Source organism: Oreochromis niloticus, linkage group LG10 (assembly GCF_001858045.2).
Source record: "Oreochromis niloticus isolate F11D_XX linkage group LG10, O_niloticus_UMD_NMBU, whole genome shotgun sequence".
In the NCBI taxonomy this organism is placed as follows: Eukaryota; Metazoa; Chordata; class Actinopteri; order Cichliformes; family Cichlidae; genus Oreochromis; species Oreochromis niloticus.
In genome coordinates, this window is record NC_031975.2 from 11,953,632 (window position 1) to 11,974,286 (window position 20,655).

Sequence of the window (20,655 nt, forward strand, 5' to 3'; positions counted from 1 at the left end):
TCAAGTCATCTCAAACTGTACTCACAAGGCTTCCACACCCACCAGATCTAAATCCAAGAGAGCCTTTGGGATGTGGAGGAACAGGAGATTTACATCATGTATGTTCAGCTGACAAATCTGCAGCAACTGTGTGATGATATGTCAACATGGACCAAAAACTCTGAGAAATAAGAATTAGCCTTTGAGGTGAATGGTGTGACATGTGTAGCAGCGAGGTTCAAGATCTGCTGGAAGAGCAGAGTACAGTCTGCTGTCACTCCAACATTAACATTTATTCAAAGCAGTTATGTGGGGAGGCTGTGTGATAAAAGTGACGGTCAGTTTTCATGTTTCATAGAAGCAAAAGGTCACAAAAGAACATAGCAATTGTGCTTTTGTCATAATTATGCTGGTGAAATCACTTTAACATGCTCATGATTCAGTACCAAATCGATATCAAATAATAACAGGAAACAAAGCCACACCTAGGGTGGCTGAGTGGTTAGCACCATCACCACACAGCAACATGGTTCCTTATTTAAACTCTGGTTGGGGAATTTGCATGATCTTTCTGTGCCTCTGGGTACTCAGGCTTCCTCCCACAGTCCCACAGTCAGTTTAACGCATGATTCTAATATGAATAACATACTTGAAGTGTAGCAGATGAAGTACTGTATGAATATATAGTTTTTATTCCTTAAACTCAGCCTAACAAAAGCACAATCTGTCTAAACAACCTGCAGTCATTGAAAAAAGAAGGCTTTCACGGGAATCTGTGCATCTTCAGTGAAGCATTATATTTGCAGAAAGATGGAAAAAAGGCTACAAAATATTTCTGAAGGCCTCTGTGTTCATTGATCCACATTAAAACTCATTTCCTACAAAAGAATGACATTCAAGACTGTTACTCAAAGGTAACAGCAAAACAGTTGCAGAGATGTCTACAACTTGATGTTCATGTGTCTACTGAAAGAAATAACACTGAATAAGACACTGCAATTCCCCAAAGCTTGTTATGAAGCAGTCTATGGCCAGAAGCTTTGGAGATGGTTAATTGATGCAATGAGGAAACAAGAAAAACAACAGCTGAGTGAAGAACTTGCTGTTACATGAGCAGAAGATGTCTGTTAAATCAAGACATGCCAGAAATCAGTTAGATGAAACTGTAGCAGCTGCACGACATGTCTGATGGTTTTTGCTGCTAAAGCAAGATCTGTGAGTTGCTAAATAAAGACTTCATGCATGCAAAACTGTGAATGATAATCCTACATATTCAATAAAGACAAAAAAAGGTATAAGTGAGGTTAGTCAGACTGTGTTGTGACAAAAACAATCAAACATTCAATTCACAGCGCTAACAGAAAATCATGCATTTTTTTTCTTAACAAAAAAGATTCAAAAGCATCACGTTCTTGATTAAACCATGTTTTATTATTCCTAATATTAGATGTAGATACACAAGTCAACAAACATTATCTTCAATTTGTAATGAAAATGCTCCACAGCACACTGACATCGTGTGGAAAGGTCTGATATTACAGACACGTACCTGAAAATGGACAGCAGTTATAATTTTTGCAATAAGTTGCATTAGTAACAGTAGTAGTAATAGTAACAACAGTAGCAATAATGATAATAATAGCAATTAATAATAGTAGTGGTATTAACAGCTCTGAATTACAGAGGAAGGAACAGACATTCGTCAAAAGAAATGAAGGTAGGTGGACAGGCTTATCAAATGCTGCAAGACAGACCACTGGATGAAAAAATACAAGCTCCCACTAGACAGCAAAGATCCTGCCTTCTTCTAAAAAAGGAAGCTCAAATTGTCACCAGTCTGTTTTCAATCATGTGTAATACTTAACAAGTTGGTTTTCTGCTTCATTAAGTACTCCATCGTTACAATACTCTTAGAATCAAAACGTAACTCTTTGACATCAATAACACATACTTCTCATGTTCTGGTCAAAGCTCACCAGTAGCACAATGTTATTTTAAAAGGATGCCATTTGCAACATCAAATCACAGCCAGCTAAGGACGTTTCCACAAGACTGGTTTGCCAGGGTCATTCTGCATTAAATATACAGGGCAGTATCAATGTGTGAGTGTGTGAAAGAGAGAGAGAGAGCTTGTGTACGGTATGTCAAGTATGAGAAATATTTTTGCTTCACATGACCAATTTGGCCAAACTGGTTTGAATCATTCACATTCAAATGAGCGGATAAGAAAATACACTGTGTGACCTTTGAACTTGGACCGCCTAATATCTGATGGAAGCTGTTCAGAGCGGTCGTCGCTGGGACAGCTCATCCACTGGAGGGGGAAGGACTCCTTTATTCAAAACTGTGCACAATGTCTGCAAACTCCATTGGCTCGCTTATGTATGCAATGACTTTATTCACCTGGATCCCACATTGTAGTTCAGACTGAAACTAACTGGGAGCTCCACCAATCACTCAGGAATGCAAACTCTCACAGTTAGAGACGAGGCAGGTTTGATAAATTTGGACCGCGTGCTGTTAACTGAACCCAGACTTGTTGCGGCATTCCTATGAACGGACCACTCTTTTATGAAACTGTATAGCCATCCAAGCAATAATCAGCTTTAATAAGCTACTTTCAATATCAGTGCAACACAAATAGTTACTTGCAGCTCGTTTGCTTTTATGGGACTCCATCAGATGTTTTATTGTTAAACCGTTGCTGAATCTTTGCTGTTATAAGCAGCTCATTCATGCTTGGTTATAAGTAACTGACTACACCAACCAATTAATATGAAGACAGAATGTCAGGTTTTAGTGTCTTCATTTCAAATGTACAATATGTGAGGAGACTAGCAAACCTAACACCTATCATTTGTTTACATTATCTGTAGTAGGTCGCCATTTGATTTATTTTCACCGCCAACTGATTATTACTTGCTCTCCACTTATGAAGTCCAATGTATGTGTATATTAACACATGTAGATGGCATAGATTGGACACTTGGAAGTATAAATCTAGCTGAAATCATGCCACATATTCAAGAGTGCAAGGCTGATCAGAGAGTTGAGGGCATTCTTCTATTTCTGGGGTTGGTGCCAAATCAATCCACTGACATACATGAGGTCATTGCCACAGGTCACTTTTTAAACAAACTTTCGTATCTTTTTATAAAACTTCCTTGACAACTGAATCGTTTGGTGTGTAAAAAAAAGAAAAAGAAAAAGGGGGTTTAGTGTATTTGTAGTGGGTTCAAGTAAGGCTCAGGCTCATATCTCTTTGTTGTAAAGCACACAAAGCGCATTCCTCAGTGCCTATCCAGTCTCACCTTCACGCACCTCACTTCACCCGTAAAGCCATCTGTCAACCGTCCTTTTGTCCTGCTCAGGTCCCTGTGCTTCAGTTTTTTATCTATCCACACTGCCCCCGTGCCTTCACATCAGTAGGTGGAGAACGGAAATAGATATCAGATGACTAAAACAAATAACAAATTGTCTCGAAGATCATCGTTAGTGATGTCAGCTTAAGATATTTTAAAACCGAAAGAAAAGCAAAGCTCTGGGAAATCATTCCAGTGATATTAATTTCTGTTTCTGCCCGGTTTACCGATTCTGAGTACCGAAAAGCAGCATCCATCTGGCCACGCTTGATCCGAAAAAACATAAACATGCAAAGTCCACAGCACCACAACTCACACACACGCACCCACGCACGCACGCACACACACACACACATGCACACGCTAGAAAACTAATCTTCTCTGCTTTGTACAGAAACAAGAAAGAAAGATGAAACTCAAGCAGAAAAGATCACTCAAAAAGAATCAAATACAGGCAAAATTAGAGATAAAAAAAAATAATAGTAAAACCACTTATTAAATATATATATTATTTTTCCAAGGAAAATTGTGATCACTTACTGCACACTGCTAAAATTCAATGAGCTTTATTTTCCTGTCAGAACACCTCATAAACTGTCATTCCTAAAAAAAAAACAAAGGAAAAAAGGAAAAAACAAAACAAAGAAAACAAAAAGATATAGTACATACAAGGGCAAGCTGACATTCTCCACAAAACCAAATTTGCTTCTCTCAACAACATAAATCAAGATTATCTACCATCAAATTAGTCTTTGTCAAGCCAGCAACTGAAAAAGATAAATAGTAATAATGATATCAATTATATTGAGATTAATAACATCAATACCAAGAACAGAAGAAGAGATGTAATGAGATCCTTCCTAATAGAGAGCAGTTGAAACTGGGCAAATGAAATCAAAATGCAGCAGAGTGGAAAACCATCATGTTTTTTTTTCTTTTTTTCTTTTTTTAGAGAAACAGTATCACAACAGGGTTAGCTAATCAAGACTCACTGAAGAGCAAATATTCCTACAGAGGAGAATCCGGTTCGCTAGACTGGAACTGCACCGGGACTGGCTCCCTGCTAATGCCATCCAGCCCCGGTTCTGACTCAGACTAATGACCTCTGTTGGTCAAAACAGGGTGAGGGCTCTGATTGTTGGGTGCAGTTAAAGTGAGATGTGGACTGGATGAATAATATAATAAGTGACACATAAAACCAGCAAAGAGGGAGAGAATAAAAGAGAGAGAAAAAAAACTTTTCTCAGCTACATGACGCAGCTGTTGACAGATTCCTCGGGGCTTGCACAGAGAGCAGTGTGTTTGTATGACCTGTTTGTACTTTCCTTTATATCTGCCTCAGTTTGTTGAAATTGTGACAAATTAAGTTCCCATCCATGATTTTACAAATGTTTTATTTCTTCTTGCCGAAGAAGCTGAACCTCTTCTCGCGATCCTTGTCTTTCCCATCCTTGTTGCGCATGGTAACGCCTCCAGCTTCACCTGAGCTGGGCGAGATGGGAGGCATCGTCATGGCACGGCTGAGGGGCCGTTGAGCTCCAGGCGAGTCTCCCGATCCTTTTGGAATGGCGCTAAGGATGGACTGAATCCACGAGCTCATCTCCGCCTTTCAAAACACAAAAGAGGTTGGTTATGTTTTATATTCCCCTAAATGTGTATTTACTGATCTGAGCAACATAAACCTGTTATGTACATCTCACCTCATCCTTTGCTTGGAACAGGTACTCTTTCCCATCCCCTAACCTGCAGTCACAGGGTTGAAAGGGTCAACACTTTGTCAGGGGTAAATTTAACGTCTAGTACACCAATCTTACTATTTCACTGTGGCCTTTAACTTTCAGACACCTCATGCCGTCCGTCTCCTCACCTGAGCTTGAATACATGTTTCCTCTTCTTATAGTCATGGGCTATTTCACACACAGCCTCTCCCAAGCTGATGGGAACTTCTCCGTGGTATGGAATGCCGTTGCTAGCACTCTTGCCGTCTTTATAGAAACCAATACTTCCTTTTCGTAGGACACAATACACATTCTGCCAGGACCTGTGGGAACAAATGAACATGATAAAAGTTAAACTGTTCTACATACAGATTGATACTGCTAACTAAAGCCACATCAGCATTTGTCTGCATTTCTTCTTATAATGCACGTGTCCAAGTCTTCTCATAGCAACCCTCACCTGCTAGCTGCCTTTTTGCTGTGAGACTCCATCTCCTGTTTTCGACAGAGCATCCCCTCCATGGTCTCTGGCTCCGAGTCTGCCGCGCCTCTGCTCGGTAAAGTGGCAGACGGATCGACGCGAGACGATGCCAGTCCGCTGTCTCTGCCCGGTCCGTTCACCGACTCAGACTCTGAGCCCTGTGGTTAAAACCAGGACATGAATGGTGGTGAGGGGGGCAGGAAAAAAAACAAAAAAAAAAAAACACAGCTGGATGGAAGTGGTGATTAGCAAAGCAGCCATTCACAGCCATACACGAAAAAGCCATGATGACGTCTGCTTTGACAGCACTGTATGATTACCTGAGATAACAGCAGAGTGAGGGTTCAGGAGGTCTACATAATCACACAGCATTCTGACATTGCACAGACAGATTATAGTCGCTCTTACAGGTAAAACACACAATTAAAATAACCAAGCATACAGGAAACACGCATGCTACACTAAACTAGATTTTCAATTAATTTAAACTGCTCCAAAGAGACCTAAAATCCAACTTGTGAATACATTTAAATATTATCTGATGGTAATCTCAGCTTCTTCAGTCAAATAAAGAATATAAATAAATAATTCTACACTATTGCTCAATTACAGTTCACCTCTAAGACTGGAGATGTTGAGATCTTAGAAATACTGCAGCTCAAGTGTTGTGGCTTTAATTTATCTTATAAACCTTAAAAAACATCCACAGACAACAGGATTTCGCTTCTAGTACTGCGACTATAGTAGGAAACGGAAACTCAGGGCACCTTTTGTGTCACGTACTTTTCTACAAAGGATTCTCACGTAACTCCATCAAAAGACTGACACTTAAAGGCGACTCACACACATGGATAAAGACTAAAACAAACTACATATAAATTAGCTTTGAACAGCTACATTTATCACCACATTTACTTTGGGCTCCACATTTACAGTCACTCCTGTCCTGGTCAATATGAGCACATATATATATATAACTGCATATTTGATCCATGAAAATAGTGTGTTCATGAATCTGCATCATGCCTTTAAACAGCGATGGGGCTCGTTAATGATAGCTGTAGCTCATGAATCAATAAAGCGATGGTTGCATCTGTGACAGAGAGCAATGGCTTCTCAGTAGAAGGAAAAAGGCACTGCAGTTGACCAGGAGCTGAGCGGAGGCTGTGAAGGGGACGAGGGGTAGCTACAGAGCTGACCGTGACTTGGTACTCACACGCTCCTGCTGCTTTGGCTTACACACACGTTTAGGCTCTGATTTCTTTCCCACTGACAACGATAGCGATAATGACTGCTGACAAAAACGCAATAAGAAATTGTTAAGAAGTCTGGGGCAAAAAGATGAACGTCAGGATACGGCTTGCACTTCTAGAACTGCAGAAACGGTTCTGGTTCATTTAGTGATTCTTCTCTGTAGTATCAGTTGCAGAGGTTTGCAACAGTGCTGCCCACAAGCAGCCAATCCATCACCTCTGACACATGAAGTCACAGGGTACTTGTTTTCATCTGCCACTGAAGAGAATCACTCATATAACATGTATGAATTTAAAGTGTAACACAGTTTTCTTTCCAGAGCCTAACCCAAAGAGTGGCTTCATATAATAAACATATTTGTCAAGCAAAACACAACTGCTTGTTAATATAAAGCTTGGCATTACACTTCATAAGTTAGATCAAACTATCTGATGGATATGAATTTTAATGACCTATCTAATAATGTGGGAGATGAAGGAAGACAACACGGTGGACTACATGTTAAATTATGCTGGAAACTTGGTAAAATCAATGAAGCACTTGAAGCATACACACACAAAGCGTATCTTACTTGTGATGTGTCATTGTCGCTGTGTACTCCGTTCACTGACACGGACTGATTGAGAGTGGTCTGGTCCAGACTGGTTCTGTGTTACAGAGGGAAAAGAAAGCATGTTAAAGTGTGTTTTTGCTTTACACAAACACTGTTGTGCTCTACCCTATCTTCTCTTTGGTGTACCTGGCTGCAGAATCATGTGGTTGACTTTCTGTCTCAGACTGTGGCACTTCTACTGGTGGAGGAGTAGGAGGTCGCCTCGCTCTCTCCTCTTCCTCCCGCCTCCTCTGAATTTCTTGCTCTTCAAGCTAAACAGTGGAAAACCAATAGTCATTTTTCAGTGTAATACCCAGGGAGTCAAGTTTCTATTGTCTAAATTATAGATGATGCAGAATGTACTAATATCCTACACATCCTGGATTTACCAGTGTACTCCAGAACAAGCCAAATCTCTCTACTTACTGTAGTGAGCTTCTCCAGCTGCACGAAGCGCTCTTCCCAAGCCGTGGCGAGTTTCTCAAAGGCTTCATGGCGCTTAATTAGGCTCTCTACTTCATCCACATTTGAGCCCAACTCTGCTGCGCGCACCAGAGGTTCTTGTCCAGCCAACCACGACTCTGCCACATAAGCATCACGTCCGAACTGCAACACCTCCAGCACTGAGATGAAGATGACCAAAGGCCACAAAATAGAGAGAAAAACAAAGAAAACACAGAGAGGATGAGGAAAAAAAAGAATTATAATTCAATGTACAATGCTGCAGTTGCATAAATAGACCTTTAAACCGGAGTTACCGGTTTGCATATTATCTACCATCTCTTGCGTGTAGCAACTTGCCTACAACACCATGCACTTTTGCCACGGCTCTGTTAGCCTAAATGCACCCGTGTGCAGTCCAAAAATGTGAAGCATGCATACCAATTTGTAAATGGTCCATCTTGTCTTGCCATTTTTTGTTGATCTTATCTCTTTTTTCCTGGAGTTGAGTCAGTTTTTCTCGGATCTGTAAATAGGTGAACAGGTTCTTAGAAGACTGAGCACTTTAAGTAGACATCAGTTCTTGAGTCAACATGTTTATTTGTTTTTGTAAACATGCACTGTTCTTTCTCAAGACAACCGTAAATGTGACCCACTGCAAAATACCTCATCAGATGCATAGTGGTTTTTGTTGATCAAAGTATTTCCCATCTCAATACAAGCAGTGAAGCTGTCTGTCCTAGCATCAATCTCTGATCTGATGTCTTGATGATTGGCAATTACCAACCCTGCAGAAGATACATCCCTATAAAAAAAAAACAACCCCACAGGAGATAGGAGAGGCAGGTTAATATATGAATAAACAAGTTATTTTTGAAGTTATTTTATAGTAAGTGGAAATTTAAGCAAAGAATGACATTTACCTTGGGCTGTCATGTGCATCAATCTGCAGGTTCACACCATCCATCCAGAGCATGAGGTCTCGCACCATGTTGAAGAAGCGGAATTTCTCCACGGTGTCCAGCAGGAGGAGCCTGCGAGCCTCACCAGCCTCGAGCAGGCCCTCCCAGGCAGAAGTCACAGCATGTTCGCTTCTGTGAATGTCATCTGCTTTCTCACCAGCGTAGGCCTTCTGCAGACGTGCAGCATCGTCCTGCACTTGATTCACCTAGGAGTTCAAAGGAGCAGAGGGATATTTGGTCTCGTATTCACATATTAGTTTCGCCATCTAAAATGAGATCACTGTTAGCAAGCGATAACTGACCTGTCCGCTGAGGGCCTGGATGTCATGTTCAAAAGCGGTGTGCTGTCTGTGCAGATGCTGGACAGTGTTAAGGTCACGGCCAAGTTCAGAAGGCAGTGCTTCCCTCTTCTCCTTAACACGTCCAAGCACCTCCATGGCATCTTGATGGAAGCGGTGCAGCTCATAAGAGGCTGCCAACATTTGCGTGCGTGTGTCAATCAGCTCCAGCAGGTCAGCCCAGGCCTCGTTTAAACCGTCTTTCCATTCAGCAACACTGGCATTCTCAGGATGACCCGACTCAATCAGATCATCTGCCAGCGCATTTACACCATCCACACGCTCTTGGCCGATAGTGCTGGTGTCACGAGCAAACTCCCGGAACTTGTCCCTCAGCATCTGTACAACAAAAAGAAAAAAAACAGGGCAAAAGTGAGCAACATAATTAATTCAGCTAAATCTCTTTGAGCTTTCATGTCTCCAAAGTATGCTACTGAGAGGGAAAAAAAACTCACTGTGACATGTTCATAGTCCTGTCCTAGTTCATGGGAGCCAGCAACCACCTCTCTCTCTGCAATCCACTGTTCCAGGTCATCCACCTCCCGCTTCAGCTGGGTCAGCCTCAGCCTCTCCTGAAGCCGTCCCCGACGCTCCTCAGCAAGGTCCTTCAGACCTGCGTACAGCTTGTCAACTTGGGCTTGTCGTAAGGTGATTCTTTCGCTGTTTAATTGAAAATGAGAGAGATGCGGTTATGGGTGTCCTGTTATATTTATAGAAGGTGAAGTGCCACATCTGAAAATGTTCACAGCGTCTTGTGCTCTCACCTCTCTGGGTGTTCATTGTTGACCATGAGACGACTGCTGTTGGCCAGTTGGTGGATGGTTTGGGCGTAGTCTTCAAGCGCCTGCTCAAGAATCTGGTGCTTCTTGACCATCACTAGAGCACTTTGCTCATCCTGAGAGAAAAAGAGAAATTATCAACTTTCTTCAAGCACAAGATGTAGGGGAAAAAGCAATTAAAAAAAAGCAATTCAACCTCACTTTACACAAGCTTACCTTGGCTTTTTCTTCCGACATCATGTGCAACTCTTGCTCTCCCATCCAGGCCTCTGCCTCCGCAGCATCGGCATAGAACTGCTGGGCACGATTAGCCTCTATTAGACGGTCATGGCGCTTGTCTGTCTCAGCGATCAACTGGTCCCAAAGGCTCTGCAGTTCAACTAGGCGATCCTCCAGAACAGACTGGCGTTCACCATCTACCTGGGTCTGAGTCTTGCCTCGTCTGTGGATGTCATCGATGCGAGGCTGATGGCCTTGGATCTCCTTCTGCAAAGTCTGATTCACAACCAGAGACAATATTCAACTTTCTTAGTTGGCTAACATTTCCTACTCTTCAAAATCTCTCTAAACTCAGTCCAAGTGTCTGTTTAAAGTATTTAGATTCTTGCATGTCAAAGTTTGGAACTTGATTACCCAGATTGGAACTTGATTACCCATAAAATTATGTCTTATCTCTATGACGGTGGTCAGTGTGTTCAATAAAAACATAAAAATACATCTATCTTTGTATTGTAAATTTATTCAGGCTGTTCTCGACTGTGACTTAGATGAAAATGAGACCACATTTTATGAGTAATCAATACCACGAAAACCTTTGCCCTTTTTTAAGCTACTTACAATGTAACACCTAAAAATAATACTGATAATTTGTAACTTTGTTACGATATATGGAAAAAGCTGTAACTACCTGGTTCTTCTTGATTAGCAGCTGTACAGTGGGCAAGTCTTTTCCATGGTCTGTGGAGGTTGCTAGCGGCATCCTTTCTGTCACCCACAGCTGAGAGGCAAACATTGATTATTAATTATCTGACTATCAGGATATATTTTGTCAGAAACTGTTTATTTCATTGATGGAATCATTAAGGTTATCCCACTCACAATTTCATCCTCCAGGTCTCTGTTGAACTGATGTGCTTCTTTGGAAGCGAGCAGCTGCTGTCTCCTGAGGTTGAGTGGGTCCTGGAGGCTGGCAAAGCTATCAGTGACACGCCTTTGCTGACCATCTATCTCAGCCAGTCCGGCATCTTCCTGGGATAGAGCCAGAGCCTGAGACTTCAGGGCCTGCACCTCCTTCTCTCTGACCTCCATTTGATGCTCCAGCATCTACACAGAGACAGCACAAACATTAAAGAAACAAAGGTATAACATTTAGCTCCACTAAGCAAACATGGCTACTTGCACCACATTCATTTGATTATATGTAATATTGAACATTTTTAAAAAGTGACACTTTTTTCGCCCCTTTTAAAAATGTATTTGTAAGACTAATTTTGACAGTGCTTTTCTGCACCATGTAGTGTACCTGGTGCTTCTTGAGGAGGATGTTCACGCTGGTCAGATCTTTTCCATAGTCATCACTTTGCAGCTGACCTTCAAGGTTTTTCAGCCAAACATCTAGAGCGGAACAGCTCTGTGTGAAGAGCTCTGCTCTGTTAGCATCAAATAAGCACTGAGCCTTCGTGCGAGTTGTGCTTTCCAGCTCCTCCCACTGACGCTGCAGGTCCTCCAGGGTCTGCTGGACAACAGGTTTCAGCTCAGGCTTCTCAGCAACCAGTGCCTGACCCTCCTGTTAGAGATGAGACACAATAACAAACTTGAACGTTATTAAATGTCCTATTTGGTTAAAGTTTTTCTAAAGTAAAGGTAAATAAAGGAATTAAATTATAATGATATGGATGTTATGATTATATATTTACTGATTAAACTGGCCACACCTTATCAATTTTGTCGAGCCAGTCTTTGTTGGAGGCCAGCTCTGCCATGAATGCCTGGTGTTTCTGCCACTTGCTGTGAAGATTTCTAGCCTCATCATAAGACATGTCCTGAGCCGTCAGCATCTTCTCATTTATCCACAAGGTGAGCTATGGAAAAGACAACAGCATAATGGAAGTTTCAGTTTCAAAGTAAATATCAAGATGCAATAGTTTGCACTAGTACTCAACTAAGCCATATTCTTACCTCTTGTCCATCTTGGAGGAAGTGCTGAAGTTCCCGGTTATCCTTAAGCTTGGTCAGCAGCTCATTTGCAGCCTCTTTATTCTTAAGATGTCTGGAGAAAATAAACGGGAAAAAATGTTTAGCCTTCAAACATCTAATTAAAAATGTCAGTAATAAAAAGTTACATAAATATCAGTTTTTCTCCCTTCTTTTACTCTAACCTTTCCTGGATTGAATCAACTTTTTCCTGGATCTTATCAGAGTTTGCATTAGAGTCATTAATGAGGCGCCTTCCAGCTTCCACCACACCAGTTATTTTCTCTTCACTGGCCTCTGTGGTGGTGAGGAAATCCTCATGCTTCTTAATGGCCTCCTCTGCTGCCTGAAGACTGGTGGGCATCTCTGTGTGGGACAGCACGTACTCCTACGCAGAGATGGACACAAAAGGAATGTTAAACATCGTTTCATATGCAGTTTTCATTGGCAATTATCTAATTCCAGTGATTTTTCCTTTTTTTAGGTCTTTTTTCCAAGTTTATTTATTTATACAACAGAGTAAGACATTTAAAAACGTGTGAACTGGTGAAGAAGAATTTTTCATAGAATATCAGATCCATTTTCTCTGAAACGTGCAGTTATTTGCTTTGCACCAATAAGGCGAAAAGTTGTTATTTCATTGTCGAAGAGTATTTTCCTAACCTGGCTGTTAAGGAATGCCTCTGCCTGCTTTGCATCTCTCAGGAAAGTCTGGAAATCGAAGGCTTGGGCCAACAGGCTGTGCCGATTCTCCCACATGCGCCGCAACTCATGCCAGCCAGTGTCCAATGCCTGGAGCCTCTGGGCCAAAAACATGTGCTGGGCATCTGTCTGACCTTGGGTGACCTCCTCACCAACCGCACGCATCTTTTCATAGTCCTCCTTATAGTTATCCACCTCGTTCTTGATGCTTTCATGCTGGGCTAGCAAACTCTCAGCCTCAGGCAGAGAAGTGGGAATGTCCTCTGAGGCCACGGCTGTCTGGGTGCGGGACAGCCAGGACTGGAAGTCATCCAAATCCCTGAGGAAACCCTGTAGCTTGCTAGCTTCTCCCAGTGACTCTTCCCGTCGCTTCATGGTGGCGTTCAATTCCTCCCACACCTCTTGAATCTCTGCCAAGCGTCCTTGGATCTCTCCTGCTTGATCTGGATGTTCCTTGGCCAACTTTTCTGCCTCATTTCTCAAGTCATCTAATTTTCCCTGAAAAGACAAAGAAAATATTTAAATTGCATATATTATAATAAAATACCTCACCACAAAACCCTAAATAATACTATATTCATTTTGCTTTCACTGCTGTTCTGGTCTCATCCTCCACCCATTACATTTACACCTCCCATACCTGGATAGCCTCAAGGTCCCTCTCCATGCCAGTGAGTTTGCGTTGTAGTGCCATCACTCCCGCCAAGTCATTGCCAAGACTCTGAGTAGATTCAATAACTTTGGTCTTTTCCTTCATCCAAGTCTGGATCTCATTACACTCGAGGTGATAGTTCTGGATGTTGAGAGCCGACTCAAGATCTTGTTTCTTTTGTCCAGCCAGTTGCTGAAACTCCTTCCATCTAGAGACAACACAGGCCAGGCTTAAAATGCTACCTGCATGCCTTTAAATAATACACATTCCTGAGCAGAAATAGGGTTACAATAATTCATAAATGTAGCTCTGACCTGTTGTTTAGTTGGTCTGTTGTCTGGTGGATTTGGTCTTTGTTACAGCTGTCTGAGTTCAGCAGCTGCTCTGCCACTTGGTTCACATCAGTGACACGGGTTCCTAGGTTGTTCATCTCAGGTTCCAGTGTCTCAAATCTATATCCATAAATGAAACACCATGATTAATTCACTCGTTCTATCTAATATAGACATTTCTATACATTATAGTAGATTTAAAAACACTGACTGTTTACTTTTAAGATTAGAGCTTAGATTAATATAATGTACAATTTTCATCTTTGCTTTATGCCATCAACATTCCCGCGTTCACATGTATTTGATTTTTTTGTTTCTGTCATTTCAGAATGTGAGGGAAGGCATTCTAACCTTCCCTCACCCACAGACTCACCTTTGCTGTACGACCTCCAAGTCCTCCAGCTTTGTAGGGATCTCCATGCTATCTAACCACTGTTCCTTTTCCTCCACCCAGAGCTGACAGGCACCAGCTTCACTGAACATGCGGTAGAGGGCCAGGGCACCTTCCAGAGCCTGGCGTCGAGCTGCTGACAGGGTCTCCAGTTCTTCATAACGTTGTTCAATAGCAGGCAGACGACCATCTACCTACAGTCAGCAATAAGCAGTAATTTAGTACTACAAACAGCATGCAATCATTGAAGAAGTATGAAAAAGAAAGCACACGTACTTCAGGGTAATGTACATAGGCCTGTGGCAGTGCTTGGACCTGCTCGTGCAGGGAGTCGATTAGGGGGTGGTGACTCTGGATCTCCTCTTCTATCTCCCTCTGCTTGCGAGCTAGAGTTTGGGTAGAGAACTCATCGTGGCCCACCTCCTGACTGGATACCTGTCTAAGTGTCTCCATGATCCATGCCTCCATGTCATTGGCATCCGTCTGAAACTGATGCAGGGCCACGGCTTCCTTAAGGCTCTGCTCTCTTTGCTTAGTTGTCTGAGAAACATCGAGAATAAGAACATTATGAGTAAAAATGCAATATTTGAAGAAAGCACCTTAGAACTGATAATGAACATTTACCTCCTCCAGATGGGCCCACTGTGCACGGATGTCTTGAATCCTCTCAGTTACTTCGGAAGCTCCAAAATGCCCTTCTTTAACCAAATCTTCTCCAGCAGCAATGCTGTTACTCAGGGGGCCATACCGGGCTGCCATCTCATCCCTGAAAGCCTCATGTTTACTGAGTAGGTGAAGGGCAGAAGTAAGGTCACGGCCACAATCTCCACTAGCCAGGATCTGTTCCTGCTCTCGGATCCAGGCTGCCTCCTCTCCGAGATCCCACAGGAACTGCCACAGACGCCGTGAGTCCTCTAGGCGCTCTCTGCGATTCGCAGCAAGCTGACCAAGTTCTTCATAGGCTTGACCCAGCAGCTCGACCTTCTCACTAACTAGTCCAGGCTCACAAGGTTTATAGGCTTGCAATTAAAAAAGGCAGGAATACACAGAATTTAGATAATGTGCACAAAGGGTCAGACTAAAATGCAGACTCTGTACACAAAACGTGCAAGACCATTTTTGAAGACTTACCCTGCTCGTGGGAAGTGAAGCGGTTCGCAGCTCCTTGCACTGCCTTGATCCTCTCTGCCTGAGCAGAAATATCAGCCTCTACCAGATTGTGCTTTTGCAGTAGGTCTAACACATCATGCAAATGTTTTCCGCTGTCCTGAGACTGCAGACGACCCTGAAAACAGAAAGCACAGTCCAGTAGGATATTTCCCAGTTTTATCTTGTGAAAATCGACATTTAACTAAATATATATTCAATAAATAATGATTCTATTTCAACTTGCCGCAACATAAATGTCATTTTTAAATAAAAAACGCTAATAAATCTTTAGTGCTTGGTGACTTCTCAGATATTGGGCTACAAAGTACTGAGGAAAGCTTACAGTCACCAAAGTTAGGCTGCAAGAGAATCCATACATACACATCACTCAGAGCTATACACAAGTCACATCCAAGTAGCTGAGATTTTATACTACCCCATTCTATTGGTTACTTATTATATCCTTATAGGGTCAGGTCAGCCCAAAATTATATCTACAATTTTTTTTTTTATCTCTGGCCTTCAGTGTCATTTATCCATTTAAATCTGCAAAACCTGTGAGTAATTTCATTTTACTTTACGTTTTACCAACCACAATCTCTCTGGAAAAGAAAGCATCCGTTTATCAGAGATAAGAGGATGAGGCTAGTGACAGCATGACAGAATCTAAGCAGCTGGGCTGTAACGTTAGCTAGCTGCACATATGTAGACAGTAAAAAGAAAATGGTTCCTACAGGAAACTGCTATTCCCATTTCTACTGCCATTCATGGAAGTCAGGTTTTAGTCCGTTTGGATTATACAGTATAAATTACATAGCATAAATGATACTTCACACTGTTCAGCTATTTAAACCAAACAAGGGGTCTGATATATTGGCAAATATTGTGTCAGTGGCAATCAGGCATTACTGGCACTTCCATTGGCCAATCAAAATGTCAGCACATTTAAGATAACTCTTTATTGTCATTGCACAGTCATACTTAGTACAATAGTACAACGAAGTTGGAAAACACAGAAGAAAGGCGTGTACTTCTAGTCACTGGAGTCTACCTCAGTCGACCTCAGTAAAGCCAGCAAAGAAAGGTAACACCAATCAGGCTAGGGCTACACAAAGCTAATTACTGCTATAAAGTGCTGACACGAAAGCTGTCAGGGACATACGTGAAAAACAATTATGTTAATTGAGGATTAGCAAACTCATTTTTGCTAATTAAAACCTCAAGAGAATGCAGGAATCAAAGCAGTAATTCAACACAAAGCGCAGTCAAATTTATGTAAGCTTCTGTTTCTTTGTGGTAGCTTTACCTTCTCATCTGCCATCCAGTCCATGATGTAACGCATCTCCTGAAACAGCCTCTGTAGGTCACGGTGGGCATTCAGACGCTCTCTGCGTGCAGCCAGAAGCTCTTTCAAGTATTCCCAGAGTCGAAGCACATTATCCCTTCGTGCGAGTATGCGCCGCACATCATGATATCCCTCTGCCTCCAGCTCTTTGGCGACAGACTCCACTGCGGCCACACGCTCCCAGTATGCCCCGATGTCTGTCTCAATTGCCTCGTGTTTACGGGTGGCAGCTTCCACTGCTCCCAGGTCAGTTCCAAAATTATCCTAATAACAGAGAAAAAAAAGCCCATGATTGTAAATCTATTTACTGCATTCAAATCAGGAATTCAAATTTTGTTTGTGCTTTTTAATTTTACCTGAGACACCAGTCTCTGGTTCTCACTCAGCCATGTCTCCCGCATAGCGGCTTTCCTGTCAAAGCGAGCAGCGAGCATCTCCAGTTTCTCCTGGCGAATCAACTCATTTCTCAGTGCCAGCTCACGTTCATGTTCTGCCTTTTCCAGTCGTTCCCATGCCTGCCATGCAAATATAACGCAGGAAGCCTGTATCATCCAGAATCTACTAAACGAACATTGAGTTTGAAAGCTGTACTTGCCTTTTCTAGAACAAGCCATACCTTATTGATGTCAGAAATGAGTTTTCCCTCTCTTGGCATGTAAACCTTCTGATTGTTTGCTCTCATCTTGCTTTGGATAGTAAAAAGAAGAACCTCCAAGTTTCCTTTCTCTGTAAATCTGAGGAGATCACACACTGATAGTTAACATACTGCATAGCGTCACCATTTTGGATTATAATTGCTTAACAAGCACTGACTCATTCACTTAACCCAGCTGACACTCACTTGGGAGGTTTCTCCACAGTCCTGTAGGAGTTAAAAGCTTGGAGCTGGTTCTGTACAGCACTCAGAGAGTTAGCCAGCTGCCGATCATTGAGTGTCACTATGGTCTGCTCGATCCACTGCAGCAGCTCAGAGGCCAGGGTCTCATACTTCTCTATCAGCTGGTCGGCCTCAATAGCATAGTCAAGCACCTGAAGTGCAGAGAAATGTATTATTTGAACTGGGGACATAAACTCAGTGTACATGTACTCACTTTCACTCACATAAATGTATACACACAAAACTAACCTTGCCAATTCTTTTGCCCTCCACTGCCAGGGCTTTCATCTTGGAGAAGTAATGATAGTAAGTTGCCACATAGGTAATTATAGACTTTTCATCAGGCTGATCCACATTGACATCTTGAAAAAAATAATAATAATATGGTTAATATGAATATTTACATGGTATTTATATTATATATACTAGAATATTTACATCAAAATACTCTGAATAAAGTGTGGGAAAGTGTTTACATCTTTAATCATGCTTTTTGTTATGTCACTATAGCTGACTTGCTACAGTGATGCAGTGTTGCCTAATCTAAAATTAATTGCAGTAATCCTCTATAGCCAAACTCTCGCCAATCTGTTTCAGGCAACAGCTTAGTGCCTTAGCGGACAGATCAGGCCATCAATGTGACTTACAAGAGTGCTTTTGTTGTTGTTGTTGAGGCTTTAAACACTCACCTTCTGGGTCCAGCAGCTTGGTAAGCCCCAGTTCCTTCTCAGCCACATTGAAAGCATTTTGGAGATTGTAGTGAGCGTTGGACCTCTTCAGGTTGTCAAACTCAATCAGGTCGGGTCTGCAGAGGATTGGAAACAATTGTGACTTTAATGAGAAGGGATTACAGAAGAGAGCAAGGTGCAAGCAAATAAGAATATCGGCTGACTTATTGCAACTTGTTGTAGTACAGAAGAAAATATTTTCAATCCAGGGTGCATAAAATGGTAAATGGCCTGTATTTGTATAGCGCTTTACTTAGTCCCTATGGAGCCCAAAGCGCTCTACACTACATTCAGTCATCCACCCATTCACACACACATTCACACACTGGTGATGGCAAGCTACAATGTAGCAACAGCTGCCCTGGGGTGCACTGACAGAGGCGAGGCTGCCGGACACTGGCGCCACCGGGCCCTCTGACCACCACCAGTAGGCAACGGGTGAAGTGTCTTGCCCAAGGACACAACGACCGAGACTGTCGGAGCCGGGGCTCGAACCGGCAACCTTCTGATTACAAGACGAACTGCCAATGTTCCTCTAGAACTGGTTAAAGTCATCTGCATGAAAAAAGGCCTCTGATCATGGATAAAAATCACACCTGCAAACTAATGCCTGAATGATGCTTTCATTTACAGTTGCTAAGGTTGGTGGTAGAAAAGTATGAAAGTGGTTCGGGTGAGTGTATTTTATTAAAACCTATAGGATATTATAGCATGAATGCATTCACAAAAAATAAAATGAGGATAAAAAAGACTAAGCATAATGTAATTTCTTGCATGATAATGTAAACGACAGACAGCTCAGTGGTTTGCGTAACTATCCTACGGCTCACTGACTGCTCTGAAAGCAATGTTGGCTTTCATCTATCAAGTATCACCCTTATCACCCTCACAGTATGCAGTCATTGTAAGGAACGATAAACTCTCCTCTGTTTGAGTCATATGTGTTTAGGCTACACCTTTGGCTCCTATTTTACAGCTCCATTTAAATGTTAGCTATTCATGACAGAGTTACCAGCAGAGTGTGCAACTGGGGTATCAAGTATGGTTCTTAATAGAAAATAAGTGGGTTATAATTTCTGTGATCTAGGTCATCTTACTCCCTATTTATTTTCATCCTTTCAGGCATACTGCAGACTGAAGAATGGGAGGAGCAAGTGGAGACCTAAATAGAAAAGGGGATAAAAACACCCCAGAGATGGGAAATGGTTCTGCGACAGGTGCTCCTCATTACGAAGGGAATGAAAATCATTAAAATACAAGACTCCCTTTTGATTTGGAGGATGACTAAGTTATCTAAAAACCTCACAGTAAGAAACAAAAACTGCAATTAAACTGAATAAGTAAATGCATAAAAAGGGCTGCTTTTACTGTAGCTGGTATCAGTGATGTGAAATACATGAAGAAGTCAATGACCTGTGTTTGTGCACGATGGCATTGAACGCTAGACCATCTCTCCAACTGGTAGTGAAGTTGTGGATGTTGACATTTGGGTATCTGAAAAGGGCAGATAAGAATTCATTAATCATTAGCTCAACAAAGAAAGATTCAACCCTTAAGCAACAACGTGAACAACATAAAACACAGTACAAAATGAAAAAACTGAACATTAATCATCTGTTTCTCTTTTACTCCTCCTTTCTTACCCAGCAGTTTTCATTTGGCACCAAAGCAGCAGGGCATCTTTAGCTGATTTCTTCTCCTTGTTGTCCTCAGTTTCCACACTGATGTCTTGAATCTGTAAGTATGGTATACATTCAGTCAGGTCAGAGCTTCAATAATAACTGACCTTCAAATGTTATTGCAGTAGTGGAGTGTATAACATTTAAGGAAGTCAAGTACCAACAGTAAGTTCATAACTAAAATGATGGCATAAAGAATTACTTTGTAAAATTATGTTAACTTTTAATAATTCAGTTTTTCTGGGCATGGCTAAATCCAGAGACCTGACATCCCAAAGCTCAAGTTCAGCAACATGGTGACTGAGGTGAGAGGGAAAATCTGTAGAGCTCATCACAGCTACTTTATATGTTACCTGGAAGCGAAGGATGATGGTCCAGATGAGACCCAGGGTGAGACGGTGATTCCCATCCACAATGTCATGTGAGCCCATATTTTCCAGATGGACTTTTTGCTCCTTAAGAAACTGTAGGGCTTTGTCAACATTTTCAAGGCAGTGGATACGCATGCGGCCCTTAGTAGGTTTTGGCTAGGGGAAGCAGCAGAAAAACACAATTTGACATAGGTTGACATTGTGTGAAGAAAACAGGGGTTCAAAAAGAGAAAAACAAGTAGAAGCAAAAGAACTAAATCACATAATTTAAACCCCCCCCCCCCCCCCCCCCCAAAAAAAACAAGAAATGAAGCACATGATTTCTCCTTC

General features: G+C 41.9%; 1 protein-coding gene across 7 annotated transcripts in view; it reads right to left on the reverse strand.

The window, feature by feature from the left end:
• Positions 1–1,545: 1,545 nt before the first annotated feature.
• The window catches only part of sptbn2 (spectrin, beta, non-erythrocytic 2), a 56,836-nt gene continuing 37,726 nt past the window's right edge, over positions 1,546–20,655 (reverse strand). For 3 of the 7 annotated variants that reach the window (XM_025910623.1, XM_025910624.1, XM_025910626.1), the window contains 37 exons: positions 20,308–20,481; positions 19,919–20,010; positions 19,689–19,769; positions 18,237–18,352; positions 17,797–17,909; positions 17,512–17,699; positions 17,287–17,404; positions 17,027–17,185; positions 16,632–16,934; positions 15,308–15,461; positions 14,801–15,195; positions 14,453–14,716; positions 14,159–14,370; positions 13,768–13,905; positions 13,442–13,661; positions 12,763–13,299; positions 12,285–12,487; positions 12,085–12,175; positions 11,841–11,987; positions 11,429–11,692; positions 11,005–11,229; positions 10,814–10,903; positions 10,123–10,401; positions 9,892–10,022; positions 9,583–9,787; positions 9,092–9,466; positions 8,751–8,995; positions 8,494–8,632; positions 8,269–8,353; positions 7,813–8,009; positions 7,534–7,658; positions 7,366–7,441; positions 6,757–6,834; positions 5,520–5,698; positions 5,209–5,382; positions 5,042–5,084; positions 1,546–4,947 (listed from right to left, as the gene is read on the reverse strand). In XM_025910623.1, coding sequence (XP_025766408.1) covers positions 4,735–4,947; positions 5,042–5,084; positions 5,209–5,382; positions 5,520–5,698; positions 6,757–6,834; positions 7,366–7,441; positions 7,534–7,658; positions 7,813–8,009; positions 8,269–8,353; positions 8,494–8,632; positions 8,751–8,995; positions 9,092–9,466; positions 9,583–9,787; positions 9,892–10,022; positions 10,123–10,401; positions 10,814–10,903; positions 11,005–11,229; positions 11,429–11,692; positions 11,841–11,987; positions 12,085–12,175; positions 12,285–12,487; positions 12,763–13,299; positions 13,442–13,661; positions 13,768–13,905; positions 14,159–14,370; positions 14,453–14,716; positions 14,801–15,195; positions 15,308–15,461; positions 16,632–16,934; positions 17,027–17,185; positions 17,287–17,404; positions 17,512–17,699; positions 17,797–17,909; positions 18,237–18,352; positions 19,689–19,769; positions 19,919–20,010; positions 20,308–20,481 — 6,828 coding nt within the window. In that variant the 3' untranslated portion in view covers positions 1,546–4,734. The remainder of the gene's footprint in view (positions 4,948–5,041; positions 5,085–5,208; positions 5,383–5,519; positions 5,699–6,756; positions 6,835–7,365; positions 7,442–7,533; positions 7,659–7,812; positions 8,010–8,268; positions 8,354–8,493; positions 8,633–8,750; positions 8,996–9,091; positions 9,467–9,582; positions 9,788–9,891; positions 10,023–10,122; positions 10,402–10,813; positions 10,904–11,004; positions 11,230–11,428; positions 11,693–11,840; positions 11,988–12,084; positions 12,176–12,284; positions 12,488–12,762; positions 13,300–13,441; positions 13,662–13,767; positions 13,906–14,158; positions 14,371–14,452; positions 14,717–14,800; positions 15,196–15,307; positions 15,462–16,631; positions 16,935–17,026; positions 17,186–17,286; positions 17,405–17,511; positions 17,700–17,796; positions 17,910–18,236; positions 18,353–19,688; positions 19,770–19,918; positions 20,011–20,307; positions 20,482–20,655) is intronic. The other 4 variants (XM_013272330.3, XM_013272326.3, XM_013272329.3 and 1 more) reach the window with 2 other exon arrangements.